Consider the following 19302-nt stretch of genomic DNA (forward strand, 5'->3'; position numbering starts at 1 on the left):
AAATAACAAACAATTAAAGAGCAACAATAAAATAACAGATCCGAGGCTATATACAGGAGGTACAGGTGCAGAGTCAATGTGTGGGGGAACAGGTTAGTCAAGGTCGATACAACTTGATTAGAGTCCACCTGTGGCCAATTCAATTGTTAGGACATGATTTAGAAAGAAACCCACCTGTCTCACAATGTCAGTGGGTTGAGAGGTCTTGGAACACTAATCGTAAAGAAGGTTGAGTTTGCTTCCTTAATTGCGTAAGTAATTCATTGTACAGGACAAACTAACCAAAAATCAAAGAAACTGGAAATCCTTGAGAAAGCGATTAAAAGGTTATTGGATCTCCAGGACTTCACAGTCAGAAGTCCTGGCAAATCTAATAGGAGTGACTTACTATTGGAGGCATTAATGTTATTATGGTTATTATGGTATTGTAGTAGTGAGATTATGTTGGGTCCCAGCCCATTTGGGTGTGGAAGGGAATGGCCATTGGTTCTACAACTTTTAAATGGGCTTTAAAATGCCGTGATCATTTTCCACTGGGTAGAGGTGAGGCCAAATGTAACATCGGAGTCATTTTGAATGCTGTGTGGTAGAAGAGATGGGACTCTGAGCCCAAGGTCTGGCATTTATATGCCCTCAAAAGAAAAGGTTGGTGGACCAAGATTCAAAGGTCAGATTAAGGAGGTGGTGTTAGCTTGATTGCACCTACATTGAACTCGTCATTACATCTGGTTGATAAACATGTGTATGGTCGATGAAACGGTGGCTCATGTTATATTGTTGAAGAGAGGGAAAGATTTAAGTGTAGGGGGGTTGGAAGGGATTTGGGGGTGGGTCTGTTAGTAGGACTCTTATTTTCTCAATGTAGAGCGTTAGGTAGAAGGATTTAGAAATGTGGAGATAATGTTTTAAACTGTGATTGACACACAGTCCAGCACAGGTAGTGGCATGTACCTTTAATTTTTGTTTGCAGACTGCCATTATATAATCGGATTTCGCAGCTGAAACATTGCAGGGAATACTGTCTGAAGATGCTCCCCCTCTCAGGCCCTAGAGCCTGTGTGGGAGCTGAGTACATTTTTGTTTTGTGAGAATAATAGCGCTCTGTTTGAATACCCATATGGTATACTATTAGTTTATTTTAGTATACTGTTGTTGAATGGTGTCTTTTCAGTTGCGTGTACTAGCGCTTTGCCTGTGTACTGGAAGTTGATGCTGTTGTTATGCAATCTCTTGTTAGCATAACAAATTACTAGCTAGACATGTTTGTAAATTGAATATGGGGTGCCAGAGTGCACTCAGAGCGTTCGTAAATTCAGGGTGTTGTCAGATTGTCCGTTCATAAATTCGAAGTGCTTTAGCTGAGGAGTTGATCCGAGAGAGTCAGAACGTTTGACTCGCAACGGCACTGTAAATAAGAATTTGTTCTTAACTGACTTGGCCATTTTAAATAAAGGTAAATTCAAGCACCCAAGCTAACTTGCTAGCTACTTCCAGACACAAATGAGAACCTCACTCGTGACTATTTTACTCACCCTAGCAGAGCTGTTTTCATGTTATCCAGAGCGTTGGTGCCTAACTATGCTGCTGGCAACAATTTAATTAGGCTTTTTTTGCTGAAGTTTACTGACAATTGCAACATTCAATGAGTGAGCATTCGTAAATTCATCAGTTATTCTGAGCTCTGGCAACCGTCAGAGCTCTGAAATCGGACTAGATGGCCAGAGTGAATTTACAAACACACCTGAACCACTATACCACTTAGCAAAGCTATGAATTACGTGAATAATCAAGTCAATAAATGTTGGGTAGATTGCATGAAGTAAATATACTGGTAAGTTCGATGTATTAGTAGCCAACTAATGTTAGTAGGTAGCTAACATACCTGGTACATACTGCTGTAATGCTATGCGGTTTGTAAGGATAGCGTAGCTAACAAATTGTCTGCCAACACAATAACTTATTTGAAAAGTCATTACTTTATTACATTGCTCAACATTTTCTTAACATTTGTCATAATTAGTTAAAGCAATACATTTGAATCCGCTCTCATCAGATTTATGTTGCATATTTTCCGCCATTTTCTTCAAATCTGAAAATGTTGTGAAGCCACGCCTATTTCTGAAGAATTCAAATCAAATTTTATTTGTCACATGCACATGGATAGCAGATGTTAATGCGAGTGTGGCGAAATACAAAAGCGCGGAAATGGTGTCCATTGCTTGTATACTTCGTATTTTGGCGACTGTAGTACAACATCCGGGAACTTTGTCATACTAACTATATCCACACTCTGACCACTAAGCATACTACATACTCAATTTACACCAGACATAGTATGATTAGTGAGGTTAGTATGAGTATTAGAACCCAGCTTATGAGGTTTATTTCATTACCCTATTTTTTTTTTTTTTGTTAAACTATGTTTTCATCCCACAAAATGGTGGCAATACACCTCTTTGGATATAATCTGCCAATAAATTCTTGAAGAACCACCTAGGTCCAACAGTGCATGTCAAAGCAGAAACAATGAAGTCCAAGGAATTGTCCGTAGATCTCCGAGATATAATTGTATTAAGGTATATCTGGGGAAGGGTATAAAACAATTTATAGAGTGTTGAATGTTTCCAAGAGCACAGTGGTCTCCATCTTTTGAGAAATGTAAGAAATATGGAACTACCCAGACTCAGCCTCGAGCTGACCTAACTGGGCAAGAAGACCTTTGGTCAGGGAGGAGACCAAGAACCCAATGACCACTCTGACAGGACGATAGGGTTCCTTGGCTAAGATGGGAGAACCTACCGGGAAGGACAATGGTCTCTACAGCACTTTACCAATCTGGCCTTTATGGGAGGATGGCCAAATGCAAGCCACTCCTGAGAAAAAGGCACATGACCACATGCCTGGAGTTTGTAAAAAGGCACATGAAAGACTTCAAGCATAAGGCAAAAGATTCAGTGGTCTAATGAGACAAATGTATATCTTTGACCTGAATGCAAAACGCTATGTCTGGAGAACCAGGCACAGCTCATCACCCGTCTAACACCATCCCTACTGTGAAGCATGGTGGTGGCAGCATCATGTAATTGGGGATGCTTTTCAGCAGCAGGGACTTCGAGACTGGAAGGGGTGTACTATTGTCATTTACTGCCGTCATTGCTGGAAGTCTACAACAGCTCAATACATTGGAGATGCCAATGAGATATAAAAATAACCTTTTTATTTAGACTTTTTGGAAGTACATACAGGCCCTGACGGCAGTAAATGGCGATAGTTGCTATTCAAAACTCCATATTTGGTGAGTAACGAACGTATTTTAACATTACGTTTTAAGCTGGCCAATGGCAAGTTGAATGGATGCTTCCTGGGCTTAAAGGTGATTCACCTTATCCACATCTCCTGCAAGGCCAGATTCTGGTTCAAGAGACTAACCAAGAACAGGAAGTGGGTATTTTGAGTCCTGCTGCTAATTTTGCCAGCTGGGATAGGTGTGTGATTGTCAGGTAGGCTACAGTGACCAAAAGAGAAACCGGGGACACTGGTCAGAGAATATTTCATAAGCCTAACCTACCTGACCAGTTTAACATTTTGGTCAATCTGCATGACCACCAGTTCTTAAGAGCCAGTTTGGGCAGAGCCCTCGGGGTTGTCCTGTAGAGTATCGAATATTTTAAAAACCCTTCGACATGATTGGAAGGAAGACTCAAAACCAGTACCCTGTTCTGTAGTTATCTTTGAGGTAGCAATGTGACCCCCAAAAATGAGTTTGCCAATAAATAAAAAGATATGGGTTGAAACACAACCTTAGTTCAAACACACTCAGATGCCAGTAGCCTTTTTAAAAGCTTTTTTTTTCTATATGTTTTTTTAATGAATGGCTTTGTTTGCAGTAGTTAATGGTTAAACCAAGCACATGCATCAACATAGACAATAGAGCCACCATGCATATTAGTGCAGTGGAAAAGGCAAAATGTAGATATGCTAATCGTGTCCAACAGCGACGCTCAACCTCTTATTTTTTTCATAATTCGAAATTATCAATTTTACATCCCTACATCAAACATGTCTAACAAAACACAGATACAGACAATGCATACACCACCGTTCAAAAGTTTGGGGTCACTTAGAAATGTCCTTGTTTTTGAAAGGAAAGCTTTTGTCCATTTTAAAATAACAAAATTGATCAGAAATACAGTGTAGACATTGTTAAATGGTGTAAATTACTATTGTAGCTGGAAAGGCTTTTATTTTTATGGAATAGCTACATAGGCGTACAGAGGCCGTTTGTCAGCAACCTTCACTCCTGTGTTCCAATGGCACGTTGTGTTAGCTAATCCAAGTTTATAATTTTAAAAGGCTAATTGATTAGAAAACCCTTTTGCAATTGTTAGCACAGCTGAGAACCGTTGTGCTGCTTGAATCTGGAGCATCAGCATTTGTGGTTTCGATTTACAGGCTCAAAATGTCCAGAAATAAAGAACCTTCATCTGAAACTCATTAGTCTATTCTTGTTCTGAGAAAAGGGAGGCTATTCCATGTGAGAAAATGCCAAAATATTGAAGATCTCATACAATGCTGTGTATTACTCCCTTACAGAACAGCGCAAACTGGCGCTAACCAGAATAGAAAGGAGTGGGAGGCCCTGGTGCACAACTGAAGAAGGCCAGCATCCCGGAGTTGCCTCTTCACTTTTGACGTTGAGACTGGTGTTTTGCGGGTACTATTTAATTGCCAGTTGTGGATGTCTGTTTCTCAAACTAGACACTCTAATGTACTGGTCCTCTTACTCAGTTGTGCACTTGGGCCTCCCAGTCCTCTTTCTATTCTGGTTAGAACCAGGTTGCGCTGTTCTGTGAAGGGCGTTGTACGAGATCTTAAGTTTGGCATTTTCTTGCATGGAATAGCCTTCATTTCTCAGAATAAGAATAGACTGTTTGAGAATAAAGTTCTTTGTTTCTGGCCATTTTGAGCCTGTAATTGAACCCACAAATGCTGATGCCCAACTAGTCTAAAGAAGGCTAGTTTTATAGCTTTTTCTTTTTTTAATTGGCTCAAGTTTTCAGCTGTGCTAACATAATTGCAAAAGGGTTTTCTAATGATCAATTAGTGACTTAAAATTATAAACTTGGATTAGCTAACGCAACATTCCATTGGAACACAGGAGTGATGGTTGCTGACAATGGGCCTATGTAGATATTCCATTAGTCTTCTGTTTTCAGCTACAATAGTCATTTACAACATTAACAATGTCTACACTGTATTTCTGATCATTTTTATGTTATTTTAATGGACAAATATTTGGCATTTTCTTTGGTCATTTAAATGCTTTTTTTTTCAAACTTTTGACTGGTAGTGTACACACAGAAAAAGAAAGTCCTCTCACTGTCAATTGTGTTTATTTTCAGCAAACTTAACATGTGAAAATATTTGTATAAACATAAGATTCAACAACTGAGACATAAACTGAACAAGTTCCACAGAAATTGAATGTGTCCCTGAACAAAGGAGGGGTCAAAGGTAACAGTCAGTATCTGGTGTGGCCACCAGCTGCATTAAGTACTGCAGTGCATCTCCTCCTCATGGACTGCACCAGATTTGTCAGTTCTTGCTGTGAGATGTTACCCAACTCTTCCACCAAGGCACCTGCAAGTTCCCGGACATTTAATGGCCCTAGCCCTCACCCTCCGATCCAATAGGTTCCAGACGTGCTCAATGGGATTGAGATCTGGGCTCTTCGATGGCCATGGCAGAACACTTTTTGCCAGTCCTGTCTGGTCCAGTGACGGTGGGTTTGTGCCCATAGGTGATGTTGTTGCCGGTGATGTCTGGTGAGGACCTACCTTACAACAGGTCTACAAGCCCTCAGTCCAGCCTCTCTCAGCCTATTGTGGACAGTCTGAGCACTGATGGGGAGATTGTGAGTTCCTGTTGTAACTCGGGCAGTTGTTGTTACCATCCTGTCCCGCAGGTGTGATGTACCGATCCTGTGCAAGTGTTGTTACACGTGGTCTGCCACTGTGAGGACGATCAGCTGTCCGTCCAGTCTCCCTGTAGCGCTGTCTTAGGCATCTCACAGTACGGACATTGCAATTTATTGCCCTGGCCACATCTGCTGTCCCCATGCCTCCTTGCAGCATTCCTAAGGCACGTTCACACAGATGAGCAGGGACCCTGGGCATCTTTCTTTTGGTGTTTTTCAGAGTCCATAGAAAGGCCTCTTTAGTGTCCAAAGTTTTCATAACTATGACCTTAATTGCCTACCGTCTGTAAGCTGCCAGTGTCTTAACGACCGTTCCACAGGTGAATGTTCATTCATTGTTTGGTTCATTGAACAAACATGGGAAACAGTGTTTTATACTCTTTACAATAAAGATCTGAAGTTATTTGGATTTTTACAAATTATCTTAGAAAGGGTCCTGAAAGGGCTGTTTTTTATTTTATTGCTGAGTTTTATATACAAAAAAATACAATTCTAGTGCAATTTGTATTCACTCAGAAAAATGTCAATGATTCAGGGAGATATTATCCCCAGTGAATAACAAAAATAATATCTTAGATGATTCAATCAAAAATATTTGCTATTTTGGTGTAGAATTCTGGAATTTGTCTTGTTTAAAGCAACAAGAATAAAAAATAAATCACAATAATTTAGATGGTCTTGTTATCATTGCAATAGTAACATATCATTTGTCAACAACATGGGTGGTGTTCAAAAAGGTAAACAAGTATTCTGCAAGGTTTTTCCCAAAAATCTATCATAGATATATGTTACTATTGCATTGCTAACAAAACCATTCATAGAACAAGTGGGTCAAACGTTCACTTTTTCGCAGATGTCATCATTAGTCACAAATTTGGACAACACAGAATGTACATAAGATATATCCATGTAAATCTTAAAGAGCACTTCCTTAAATTTGTTTGCTATACAATATTTTGGAATGCATCAACCAAGCTTTTTTTCCAGACAATGTCAGGAGTAAGCATGTTCCAGAACATTTTTTCCTCTAGGTGTAAATTGGTTCCGGAACATTTGCCTTATGTACGTATTAAAACAAGATTTTTCACGTAAGCCTATGCCTTCCAAACTGCGCTCTGTATAAACTAGCTAAAAGGAGTTTTAAGCTCCCCCTCCCTGTAGCCAAAGAAGGAGTGGTCTTGACGTCGGCAATACTGCCTTTTATGGTACAGTTTTAATTTGCTTCGTCCCTCTTTCGCTTCCTGTTGAATTCTACTCAGGCATCGTGTTATATCGGGATATCGCTCTTACTCAGGTAAATACCGCAACATAACAACAATTAAATGTCAAATAGAACATGCGCATAGTCTGTTGGGTTATTAGCCTACATTTAAACTCTATCATCACTTTAGCCGGCAGCCTCTCGCATTTCCTTCCATTGTCTGCCATAGCCGTGTTTATGTAGTCTATAATCAAATTATTTTATTTTATTTTTTTAAAGGATCGAAATAGTCATGCTGGACAGGGGTCAAGTAATGGGTCTCGAAACGGATTCACCGTCTTTCAACGTGATTGATTCTAAATTCCCTTAGGTAGTGATCGGTCGTCACTAGTTATCACAGCAACAAAGTCATATCTCGCCTATTTCTACAATTTCTCTTCTTAAAATGTGACTTTAACCCAAACCACACGGCTAATTTTTGCTTAAACTTTATATGTAGACAAAGGGTGTTTTTTTTTTGTCACGATACAGCCCATTTTGACTTTGCGGCTGTGGTAAATAGGTTAAACCCTACTGAGCCCAGCTAGCCTACTTCCGCATTGATAGTCTTTTTTTTTTTTTCTTTACCTTTTTATTTAACTAGGCAAGTCAGTTAAGAACAAATTCTTATTTACAATGACTGCCTAGGAACAGTGGGTTAACTGCCTTGTTCAGGGGCAGAACGAAAGATTTGTACCTTTTCAGCTTGGGGATTAGATCTAGCAACCTTTCATTTACTTGGCCCAATGCTCTAACCACTATGCTACCTGCCGCCCCACTTTTCATATGGAAGGCAATTTTGTTGCAGCTTGTTACAATGTGAAACTGACTTGTTTCTGCTGCTGCGTAGGCTACATTTTTGCGAAACGGACCATCTTTATAATACTGTGATGGTGTATCCTGTCTTAATCAGGAGCCCATTTACCCTATAATACATTACAAGGGATGTTATGACACATGTCTACATTATGACACCCCCTCTCCCTTGCTGCTTTTGGTTTCTGGGAATGCCCATATAATATTGGCATGTGACACTTACATTTTGTTACACTTCTAGTTGCAATGAACGTCCAACATGAAGTATCTCTGCTTGTTGGAGAGATCCAACGGCTTGGCAGTAAAAGTAAGTATAATCTTGTGTTACAGTGCACTTTGCTTATAACAAATAACCAATGCAATGGGGGTTGCCCTATTGACCGGGGCAAGTGACCCGAGTTGTCACAAGTTGAGGTTGCTCCATTAGGCAGGTGACTTTTAATTATTTTTTTTCTTACTGATAACCAAAATCCTAATAATTCCAGTAGTCTGGTCCTTCTAGTTCCGTATGTGAAGATGAAAATAGATACTTAATTCAGGCAAGTGATCATAATCTTCAGGCGTCCTTTCAGACCTCAATGTCAATCCCAAGGATGAAACCAACCGGATGAAGTGCTTAATCAATGTACTTTGCAAGACCATCTGTTTTATAATAATCAAATCAGCAGGGATAGGTGGTGTGATTCCTGTAATAGAGGTTGTGCTGTAATCTGAAACTTCTACAATTCTCTCCAAATAGGGTGTGTAGACTTTTTTTTTTTTTTTTTTTTTTTTTTTTTTCACCTCCCAGCTAAATTCTAACTAGTGCTGAGCCATTAACCATATTTTCAGGGGGTTTTCGGTTATTAAACAACATATTTCCAACTTCGGTTCAATTACTTGAATTCCATTTAATTTCTCATGATTTGATTTCTCTCTAGAGAAACTAAGTCAAGAACAGTATATGGGATGCTGGTCCAAAGGGAGTCATAGTTTTTATTAAGCAACATTTCAACCTATACTGAACAAAAATATAAATGCAACAATTTAAAAGATTTTACTGAGTTATAGTTCATATATGGAAATCAGTCAATGGAAATAAATTCATTAGGCCCTAATCTATGGATTTCAGATGTCTGGGCAGGGGTGGAGCCAGGGTTGGCTCTGGGAGCCAGTAGGTCCAGCCACTGGGGAGCAAGGCCAAGCCATTCCAAATTTGTTTTTTTGTCCCCCCCCCACACACACACACGTCTGGTGGTTATTTCTGCAGTAAGCATGCCAATTGCATGCTCCCTCCACTTCAGACATCTGTGTCATTGTGTGACACAACTGCACATTTTAGTGGCCTTTTCTTGTCCCCAGCACAAGGTGCACCTGTGTAATGTTTATGCTGTTTAAACAGCTTCTTGATATACCACACCTGTCAGGTGGTTGGATTACCTTGGCAAAGAAGAAATGCTCATTAAAAGAGTAGTAAACTAATTTTCTGCACAAAATTTGAGAAAAATAAGCTTGTGCATATGGAGAATTTCTGATATTTTATTTCAGCTCATGAAACATGGGACCAACACCTTACATGTTGCGTTTTATATTTTTGTTCAGTATATGTTCTTTACCGGCTCAGACACAGATGCAGTTGTTAAACTACCCAATTGTCATACTTGAGTAAAAGTAAAGATACTTTAATAGAAAATGACTCCAGTGAAAGTCACGCAGTAAAATACTAGTGTCAAAGTATTTGGTTTAAATATACTTAAGTATCAAAAGTATAAATAATTTCAAATTTGTATAGCCAAAACTCCAGACATAATTTACAAATGAAGCATGTATGTTTAGTGAGTCCACCAGATCAGAGGCAGTAGGGAGGATCAGGGATGTTCTTTTGATAAGTGTGTGAATTGGACAATTTTCCTGTCAAAATGTAACGAGTACTTTTGGGTGTCAGGAGTAAAAAATACATTTTTTTTTAGGAACGTGGAAAAGTGTAAGTTGTCAAATATAAATCGTAAAGTATAGATGCCCCAAAAATGACTTGTAGTATTTTTACTTAAGTACTTTACACTACTAATTTTATGCCTGTTTGTTTAGATGCACACAGACCCCATATGCCACCGTATGAGAGAGAGACAACATAAAGAATGATAGGGATAGAGTTATTGAAAGTATGCCTGATCTACTTTGAAGAACTAGTCAAATGATATCTTCAGAGAGCAGCATACTTAGGCAGGCTTGCCTAGCTACAGTAGCCTACAGTATGGGAAGAACAGAAATGTCTGGCTGCTTGAGATGACAACTTTAAGTAAAATTATAAAGCCATCAAGTAAAACTAACATAAATATCTTAAAATAGTTAATTACTATGTGGACCTGACTGAGACGATGGAATATTTTCAATGGATCTCATTGAACCCTAATTGCATGTTTTTGGCTTTGGCATTTCCATTAAAAAGCTCTACTAATTTTAATGTCAGTATTTCATAATGCAGTTGTTTAATAAAATGTATCAAATCGAAATCCATGATTTTGTTTTCAAATAAGCATAACTGAACCGACCTCAGCATTAATTGCTCAGCACTAGTTCCAACAAACAAACATTGCGTAGAGGCATGTTTGTTCTATATAACATTTCTATCCAAAATGTTGTCCTGCTGAATGCTCCCCTGGTGCAAGGGCTTGGTGGATAGTTGAGTTCATTAGCACTGGGGTGGAACCAAAGTCTGCATACCATGTGGATCCCCAACACCATCATGCAATTAATGTGATCCATAATTAATTGGTGCACTGAAAGTAAGCCTGTTTTGTCTTCATTTGGACACCAACTTTATCCTCCGGCAGTGGAGCATCCAGTTTGTGAACTCATCTCAGAATTTTCCAAATAACCACCCCATATTAGCTCCACTACCTCCATGCTCTCTCCTGCTGTTAAAAATCCCCTGGCTTTAATTTCTTGTTTACAGAGCCATGCATCCCCCTTATTTGCTCCTCAGCTGCCGCAGCCTATTTGGGAATGGATAGTTTCAGTGTCATCCCCTGCCAATTCTGTGCAGTGCTAGAGGAAACACTAAACGTGGTACCAGTCAAAAGTTTGGACACACCTACTCATTCAAGGGTTTTTCTTTATTTTGACTTATCTACATTGTAGAATAATTGCGATGACATCAAAACTATGAAATAACATGGAATCATGTACTAACCAAAAAAGTGTTAAATCAAAATATATTTTAGGTTCTTCAAAGTAGCCACCCTCTGCCTTGACAGCTCTGCACACTTGGCATTCTCTCAACCAGATTCACTTGGAATGCTTTTCCAACAGCCTTGAAGGAGTTCCCACATGCTGAGCACTTGTTGGCTGCTTTTCTTTCACGCTGCGGTCCAACTCATCACAACTAATCTCAATTGATGAGATTCATTTTAAATAAATCAGACAAGTGTCACCAGCAAAGCACCCCCACACGATCACACTTCCTCCATGTTTCACGGTGGGAACCACACATGCGGAGGGCATCCGATCACCTACTATGCGTCTCACAAAGACACCAAAAATCTCCGATTTGGACTCATCAGACTAAAAGACAGATTTCCACCGGTCTAATGTCCATTGCTCGTGTTTCTTCTTCTTATTGGTGTCCTTTTTGTGGTTTCTTTGCAGCAATTTGACCATGAAGGTCTGATTTGACACTGTCTCCTCTGAACAGTTGATGTTGATATGTCGGTTACTTGAACGCTGAAGCGTTTATTTGGGCTGCAATTTCTGAGGTGCAGTTCATTCTAAATTAACCCATCCTCTGCAGCAGAGGTAACTCTTTCCAGATTGACTGACCTTCATGTCTTCAAATAATGATGGACTGTCGTTTCTCTTTGCTTATTTGAGCTGCTCTTGCCATAATATGGATTTAGGATTTAACCAAATAGGGCTATCTTCTGTATACCAACCCTACCTTATCACAACACAACTGATTGGCTGAAACGCATTAAGAAGGATATACATTCCACAAATGAACTTTTAACAAGGCACACCTGTTACTTGAAATGTAATCCAGGTGACTACCTCATGAACCTGGTTGAGAGTGAATTTGAAGAAACTCAAATATAAAATATTTAGATTTTAACACTTTTTTTTTTTTTTTTGGGGGGTTACTACATGATCCCATATGTTATTTCATAGTTTTGATGTTTTCGCCAATATTATTCTACATTGTAGAATATGAAGAAACCCTTGAATGAGTAGGTGTGTCCAAACATTTGACGAGTATTGTTTGTGTGATAGACATTTTCAGGTGTTTCAGGAACGTTTCGTTTTCTTTTTTTTCCTTATTGAAGGAATACAGGATTCTCTTTTTTCAATACTACCTTGCCTTGTTTTACAGATGCAGATGGACAAACTTGTGTAAAATTTGGTGTCCTGTTCAATGACGATAGATGCGCAAATATCTTTGAGGCTTTGGTTGGGACTCTGAGGGCTGCCAAGAGGAAGAAGATCATCGCATTTGAAGGGGAGCTGCTCCTGCAAGGTGTCCATGACAATGTTGACATCACACTCCTACAAGAATGAAACTGATGGCTATCGTTATTCAGATGCAAAGTCAAGTTTCTTTGAGGCGTTACTATTACATCTACCAACCAGGGATCACAAATCAACATTTTGATACATTTTTAGGACTACAAATGTACAGGCTGAGAATGTAACACTTTGTATACCACATTAGGAGAATATTGTTCATAACGAGTATATTCTAGGGGACGAAATACACCTAGATGTTTTAGGAAACAAATTACCTTACAGGAATCACCAAATGGCAACTTCATTTATTGTTTACATGGTCATTTTGGTACCTCTTGTGGACTTCCTTAGAAAAACTAAGATGGCAGTGTTTCAAGAGAGGCTTTTGCACATATTGATTTTTATTTTATTCATGCTAATGTTAAGCATTTGAGTATGTATTATTCAAGCTTTTATATGTTCGCATGACTGTCTTTTCTCTATCGACCACTCACAAACCTTTGCCTTCGCTATAACCAAGGGGGATTAAGCCAATGGATTTCCTGTGTGATTCTTAGTATTTAATGACAGGGTGATTTGTGCCAAATAAAAATTAGGTTTTGTAATGTTCCTCAGGACCAAATGTTAAACTGACCTTTGAAATTAGACTCGTTTACTTAGAATACAAGTTTGCCTCATTCCAGATACAGTGTTGTATATTATGCAAGCATAGAATAGTCTTAATAAGAGACATATTGATAAAGTACTCAAATGTTGTAGATGGATAGAAATGATGTATAAGATGTTCTCTATTTTACAGGCTAGGGAGTTGTTGATCACATTTCTATACCTGCAACATGTATGTTGTGGCTTACTTAATGTGCCCCATATCACGAATAAGACTGTCATCAAATTGTGTGGGTTACCATGAACTGTGAATATAGGCTTATAATGCATGGTGTTAATGTTCAAAGAAGATACACGATGCTTAGTATTGTGTCCTGGTAGGAAATACATTTGAAACTTGACATGGGAAGCAATAGTAACTCTTCAAAAAAAAAAAAATTGGTTTAACAAGAAAAATAAACAAATGACAAATTGAGCACAATACATGTATGATCATCAAAGTGCAGTTCCTTTCCAAAGTCCAATAATTTCCAAATGATTGACATATTGACAATAATGTATTCCAAAGAAAGTGTTCTGAGGATGAAATACTCAGTTAATAAAGAACAAACCTTCACTTTGCAGCCTGATTTAAAAAATAAATACATCTGTAGATACATACTACAGATGTATTGCATACAGAAGGGTCATGTGTGTGTATATATATTTTTGTAACCTTATGCTGTGCTATATAACATTGCATTCTTGAAGAAAATGTGAATATATGTATTGTGAAAAGGACAGTAGGCTATACTACCACCAGTCTATTAAGTCTGCACTTTTAGAAGTAATCATTAGATAGCTGACAATGCGATAGAGTATGACTTCAATTGTTGCCACAGATAACCCAAAGAAAGCATTGACTTGAACCTGAGGAATTACTTGAGTTTTCCTTTCCTACCAGGACCCTTTACGTGGGACTCCCTTGTTAATTCGAATAATAATTTACAGCAAGGTTCGGGGGGCGGAGCCGTGTTTCGTCATGGCGGCAGGAGGAAAACAGAACAGCGCCTGACGGATCTACATTCAGAGCAGGAATCAAAACAAGAAACGGACACGCCTTCTTCGTAGGTTACCTTTGCTGTCACAACTGCATAAACCTGGATGGAGATAATATAGCTGTAAACAGTACCACCTGCAATCAAGAAGAGAATCATTGCATCTCTCAAGTAGGATTCAAATGGAATCCGCAGAAATGTCAGCCAGCCGTTGATGGGTTGAAAGTATTCATATCTGGATCAGTAAAATGCCCAACCAGAAAAGCAACAAGGGGAAGAGAAATAAAAGGACTAATAGTAGTGGAGATGAACAAGAAAATGGAGCCAGTGCTGCCGCAACAGGAGGAGCACCAGGGGTAACAGCAACATTATTAGGGGCTACAGCTGCACCGTTCAACGAGCATAGAAGTGGTAAGAGTGAAATTGTGTCAAAACATGCGTGACCGAAGTTATTGCAATGGATTTTATTTTATTATTGCCTATGAGCCAACGTACGCTGTACGGTGCTTCACATTTTTGTTATCGACTGTAGGCTTCATAACTCACGCGTTATAGTGTAATTGCCAACGAGCATTATGCATTGATCATTTAATGATGCGTCGACATGGAGCTCTATGCACTGTCATATCACGACGCACACATGTACAGTGTCAGTTGTGGCCTTGTTCATGGGTAGTGCTGGCACCTCGCCGCTTGCCTGCTCAAGTACAACTTAATTTGATACATTGTCTGTATTGCAACGTCTGTGTCCTGAGTCAGATAAAGTAACACAGAAACGATATAAGTAGGCTGTGCATATAGGCTGCATATACATTATAGTTGGCATCAAAGTTATACCAGGCCTAACTTACTATCTGAATGAAACATATTCCGGTCGGCTCTTTATAAACAAAATATTACCAATTAATAAAATGTGCTGGGGTAGGCAAATAGCTGAACAATGATGGAATTCATTGTACAGAGCCTCAGGTTTATGTTTGAATCACCCTGGCAGCCTGAAGTTGGTGACTCATAATCATGTTGCAGAGGCATAGACTAGTCCTGTTCTTCTTATTTATTTTTATTTTTAACTGAACTGAGTTTTGATGCATGTATAGTTAGGCACATTACAGTGCATGCATGGGATTGTTTCTGATACACTGTCTAGAAACTATGAGGGCTGAGAGATGACAATGAAGTACAGGAAATGAAAGGAGGAAATTGATCTACCATACAGACACACACACACACACACAGACAGAGAGAGAGAGACAGACACTGAGGGTTTCCCTGTCTGACGGGTATTCAGGCACCACTTCTCAGTGATCCATACTCAATAATGATGGCTCTTATGTTGCAAGATAACACAGATCCCATTAGCCTTCTTCTTATTATTGAATGTTCACACAGTCCATTACCGTTTTAAAGTTAAATTCCAGACAGGCTGTGCATTGATGTTTGAGTCCTGAATCGTTCAGTAACAGCATAGAATTTTGTCAACATTGCAGTCCAAGGAGCTAGTCCTGATAGCATGAACACAAATCTATTCTGTTTAATATTGTTTTGTTGCTCTGTAATATGTCCAAAGTGAATGTTGAGCCTCAAAGCATGTTTGTTTTTTATTTTCAAGTCATATTTCGTATGGAGATGTTATAATATGTTTATGAGTGATATAGTAACTCTGTTTTGTGTGCTGCAGAGGCCCCCTGTGCTACCCCTCTTGTGTGCAGTCTGGCCAGAGACATTGACCTTGACAAGGATGACTATCAACGTGTGGTGTGTAACAGTGATAGCTGCCCTTATGGCAACTGGATGCACTTGCAGTGCTTCTACGAGTGGGAGAGTAGCATCCTGGTCCAGTTCAACTGCATTGGAAGGGCCCGCAGCTGGAACGAGAAGCAGTGCCGGCAGAACATGTGGACTAAGAAGGGATACGACCTGGCCTTCCGCTTCTGCTCCTGCCGCTGTGGCCAGGGCCACCTTAAGAAAGACACGGACTGGTACCAGGTGAAGCGCATGACAGAGGTGAAGAAGAAGGTGCCTCTGGAGAAGAGTCTAGGGAAGTTGAGCAGCTTAGCTGGAGGGGGTGCATGTGGAGGTGGGTTGGATCCCCCTGATGATCCTAAAAGGGGCAAGCTGCCTGGGGGCAGTAAGCTGGCTCACAGAGCATCCAGTCAGGAGCTGCCTCGCCGACAGTCAGTGGATCGGCAGAACTCTCAGGAGAGGGGTCACGGAGGCCTATTCTGTGGAAGCAGCCTGGGGCCCCGCTCACCCTGTGACTCCCCGGGTCAGTCCCCTCCGTCAGGCTTCTCCTTCTTCTCCCCGCCTGCATTCACAGGGCCCCGCAGCTCCCGGCACCTGGGGGAGTTCCTGAAGAATGCGGTGCACATGGAGAGTCACCGGAAGCACATGCTGGCAAGCGGCATGCTGGGTCGCGGATGCCACCTCGATCACACCATCCTGCCCCTGCCCAGACTCACCCCAGGGGACAACCCAGTGCAGTTCTTGCGGAGGCTGGACCTCACAGAGCTGCTGACCCACATACCCAGACACAAGCTGAACACCTACCATGTCCGTATGGAAGATGACGCCCAGGCGGGCCAGGGAGAGGACCTGAGGAGGTACATCCTGTCGGCTCTGAGCGCCAGCCACAGGAACATGGTCAACTGTGCCCTGTGCCACCGCACCCTGCCTGTCTTTGAGCAGTTCCCCCTGGTGGACGGAACCCTGTTCCTGAGCCCCTCCAGACACGATGAGATTGAGTATGATGTGCCGTGCCATCTGCAAGGTAGGTCTTTGGAACAATGTCCATCTCTGAGAAACAGAATTTGAAACACTTAGGCTATCAAAACCAGCAGACTGCCGCAACCATTGCGCATGCATGCATGTATGTATGTTGTGATTGGGTACAAACTCAAATATTGCAAACTGGAAATTACATAATTATTTTTTAAATATTCTATGGACATATTTTCCCACAAACAATCTGATGACCTGTAATTAAAAATTTGAAAATGATCGTCTTGAACCCGAGTTTAAGAGAAAGATCACTTTATTGGGTGAATTGCACACGTTCCATGTGACGTTTGACTTTGAACCCAACCCTGCAGAAAAACACATGCATACAGATTTTGTAGAGGTGCTGCCACACTGGACCCCCAAGAGCTGTTGTTGTTGAGGGGTTAAGTGCCTTGCTCAAGGGCACAACGGCAGGCAATATCATCTAGGAATTGGTTCCGACAGCAACCCTCTGGTTGCCAGCTCACTTCCCAACAGATTGTTCCTCGTCGAACCTGGGTCGGACATGCTAGCTCGCCTCTTTAACCTCTAGGCTACCTGACACCGATATGCTGGTTCCTGTTGTGGTAGAAGAAATGTGGACAGTGAAATGTTCAGGTTTACTGTTGACAGCTGATCAGGCCCCAGGAGTTACAGTATGTTGCTGCAAGCAAATTATTTGGACCACAGCTGTTTCCAGATATGCATGTTTTAGTGTATTTCAGAATAACTCGTTTGGTTGTGAATTTTCATAATTGTTATTTTGGTCAGCAAGGGTGTTATCCCTTGCATATATTTGAGATAAGAACACACCATAATAAACCTGGCACAATATAATTCATTACTTTCATTGAGAACTAAACAAAATTATTATGGCACATGAATGTGATCAAGCATGACATGCATATCAATCAAGTCAATCTATACTGTTTTCCACAAACAGGTTCTTAGTAGCTATTCACCACATGGATAAGAATTAAATCCGTGGCTGAATGCTGTTGCTTTGATCTTCAGGCTTTGTAATGCATGATTATTTTTCACGCTTTAGGGATTATTTGTGGAATCTATTAAACAACCCTATTGTCTCTCTTGTAAAGGGAGGCTGATGCATCTGTATGCAATATGTGTCGACTGTCTGGAGGGAGTCCACAAAATTGTCTGTATCAAGTGCAAGTCCAGGTGGGATGGGAGCTGGCACCAGTTGGGGACGATGTACACCTACGATATACTGGCCGCCACACCATGTTGTCAGGTGAGTAGGCTATTAGTATTTATTAATATATATTTTTTTCCTCCTCATGATGAGTTTGAAAGTCATATTTGAGTTAGCATCCAGATGGTTCAGGGGTGTCATTTAAATATGTCAGGCTGCCTGCAATAAGGTAGCTTCATGGGCCAAAGTCAGTTTTTAAAAAATCCCGTTTTGTGTTGGGGCTAGATCTCTTCCTATCAAATCGTCTCATTGACATTATGCATGGCAAAGTCAACTACTGCGGATCCTTAGGCATTTCCTCCATTTGTACCCTTAGGCCCGTCTGAACTGCAAGCACTGTGGCAAGCCAGTCATAGATGTCAGGGTGGGGATGCAGTACTTCTCAGAGTACAGCAACGTGCAGCAGTGCCCCCACTGTGGGAACCTCGACTACCACTTTGTCAAGCCATTCTCCTCCTTCAAAGTCTTGGAAGCTTATTGACAAATGTGCATGCATGCTAGTGCTGTTTCTCTTGTTTCTGTTTTTTATCTAGGCAACTTTATTTTTGTCCCTTAAATACTTTTTTCTGGGCTTTAGTTATTGTTTTATTTTGTATGTATAGAAAGAATATGACTCGACTAAAAATGTCCAAGACAGCATCTATATGATTTCAGAAAAAGTTATATTCATAAGACCTACAACGGTCGGAACTGTCTGGCACTTAAAAAGATGAAACACATATACTGTGACAACAAGTGAATGTATCTGTATGCCAAATTTGCTTTTTTACAAAAGGATGACAAATATATAATAAAGGAGAGAATGAAATGTTGCATGCTCTTGTTCATCATAATTGCCAAACAGCAAAGAGTAGGCAGAAATTAGTCAATATAAATGACACTATGAATCTTTTCACCAGTTATGTTGACTGAGAACACATTCTCATTTACAGCAACAACTGTTATAGTTATAGGAGAGAGGAAGGGGGATGAATAAGCCAACTATAAGCTGGGGATGATTAGGTGGCCATGATGGTATGAAGGCCAGATTGGGTAATTAGCCAGGACACCAGGGTTAACACCCCTGCTCTTACGATAAGTGCCATGGGATCTTTAGTGACCACAGAGAGTCAGGACACTCATTTAACATCCCATCTGAAAGATGGCACCCTACACAGGGCACTGCCCCCAATCACTG

The 19302-nt window shown here is 40.4% G+C and overlaps 2 protein-coding genes across 3 annotated transcripts; both read left to right on the forward strand.

Moving 5' to 3' along the window:
• The first annotated feature begins 182 nt into the window (after positions 1-182).
• Positions 183-13734, forward strand: abracl (ABRA C-terminal like). Of its 2 annotated transcripts, none has more exons than XM_024378033.2 (3): positions 183-251; positions 8275-8340; positions 12379-13734. In XM_024378033.2, the coding sequence occupies exons 2-3, from the start codon at positions 8280-8282 to the stop codon at positions 12561-12563; spliced, it is 246 nt and encodes an 81-aa protein (XP_024233801.1). In that variant the 5' UTR covers positions 183-251; positions 8275-8279; the 3' UTR covers positions 12564-13734. The 2 variants fall into 2 exon arrangements, with proteins under 2 accessions (XP_024233801.1, XP_024233800.1); XM_024378032.2 differs by lacking the exon at positions 183-251 and adding an exon at positions 7138-7271.
• A 152-nt stretch (positions 13735-13886) lies between these two features.
• heca (hdc homolog, cell cycle regulator) lies at positions 13887-18938 on the forward strand. Its single transcript, XM_024378031.2, has 4 exons — positions 13887-14566; positions 15834-16922; positions 18010-18164; positions 18442-18938. The coding sequence occupies exons 1-4, from the start codon at positions 14404-14406 to the stop codon at positions 18604-18606; spliced, it is 1572 nt and encodes a 523-aa protein (XP_024233799.1). The 5' UTR covers positions 13887-14403; the 3' UTR covers positions 18607-18938.
• Positions 18939-19302: the final 364 nt, after the last annotated feature.

The sequence above is a fragment of the Oncorhynchus tshawytscha genome, linkage group LG18 (assembly GCF_018296145.1).
Source record: "Oncorhynchus tshawytscha isolate Ot180627B linkage group LG18, Otsh_v2.0, whole genome shotgun sequence".
Taxonomy (NCBI): Eukaryota; Metazoa; Chordata; class Actinopteri; order Salmoniformes; family Salmonidae; genus Oncorhynchus; species Oncorhynchus tshawytscha.

What these genes read in the sequence shown, in the direction of transcription:
- abracl (XM_024378033.2), top strand. Translation starts at nt 8,280, where the DNA reads ATGAACGTCCAACATGAAGTATCTCTGCTTGTTGGAGAGATCCAACGG. An exon ending in CCAACGGCTTGGCAGTAAAA is followed by an intron (nt 8,341 to 12,378) that starts GTAAGTATAATC and finishes CTTGTTTTACAG; the next exon opens with ATGCAGATGGACAAACTTGT.
- heca (XM_024378031.2), top strand. Translation starts at nt 14,404, where the DNA reads ATGCCCAACCAGAAAAGCAACAAGGGGAAGAGAAATAAAAGGACTAAT. An exon ending in GTTCAACGAGCATAGAAGTG is followed by an intron (nt 14,567 to 15,833) that starts GTAAGAGTGAAA and finishes TGTGTGCTGCAG; the next exon opens with AGGCCCCCTGTGCTACCCCT. An exon ending in TGTGCCGTGCCATCTGCAAG is followed by an intron (nt 16,923 to 18,009) that starts GTAGGTCTTTGG and finishes TCTCTTGTAAAG; the next exon opens with GGAGGCTGATGCATCTGTAT.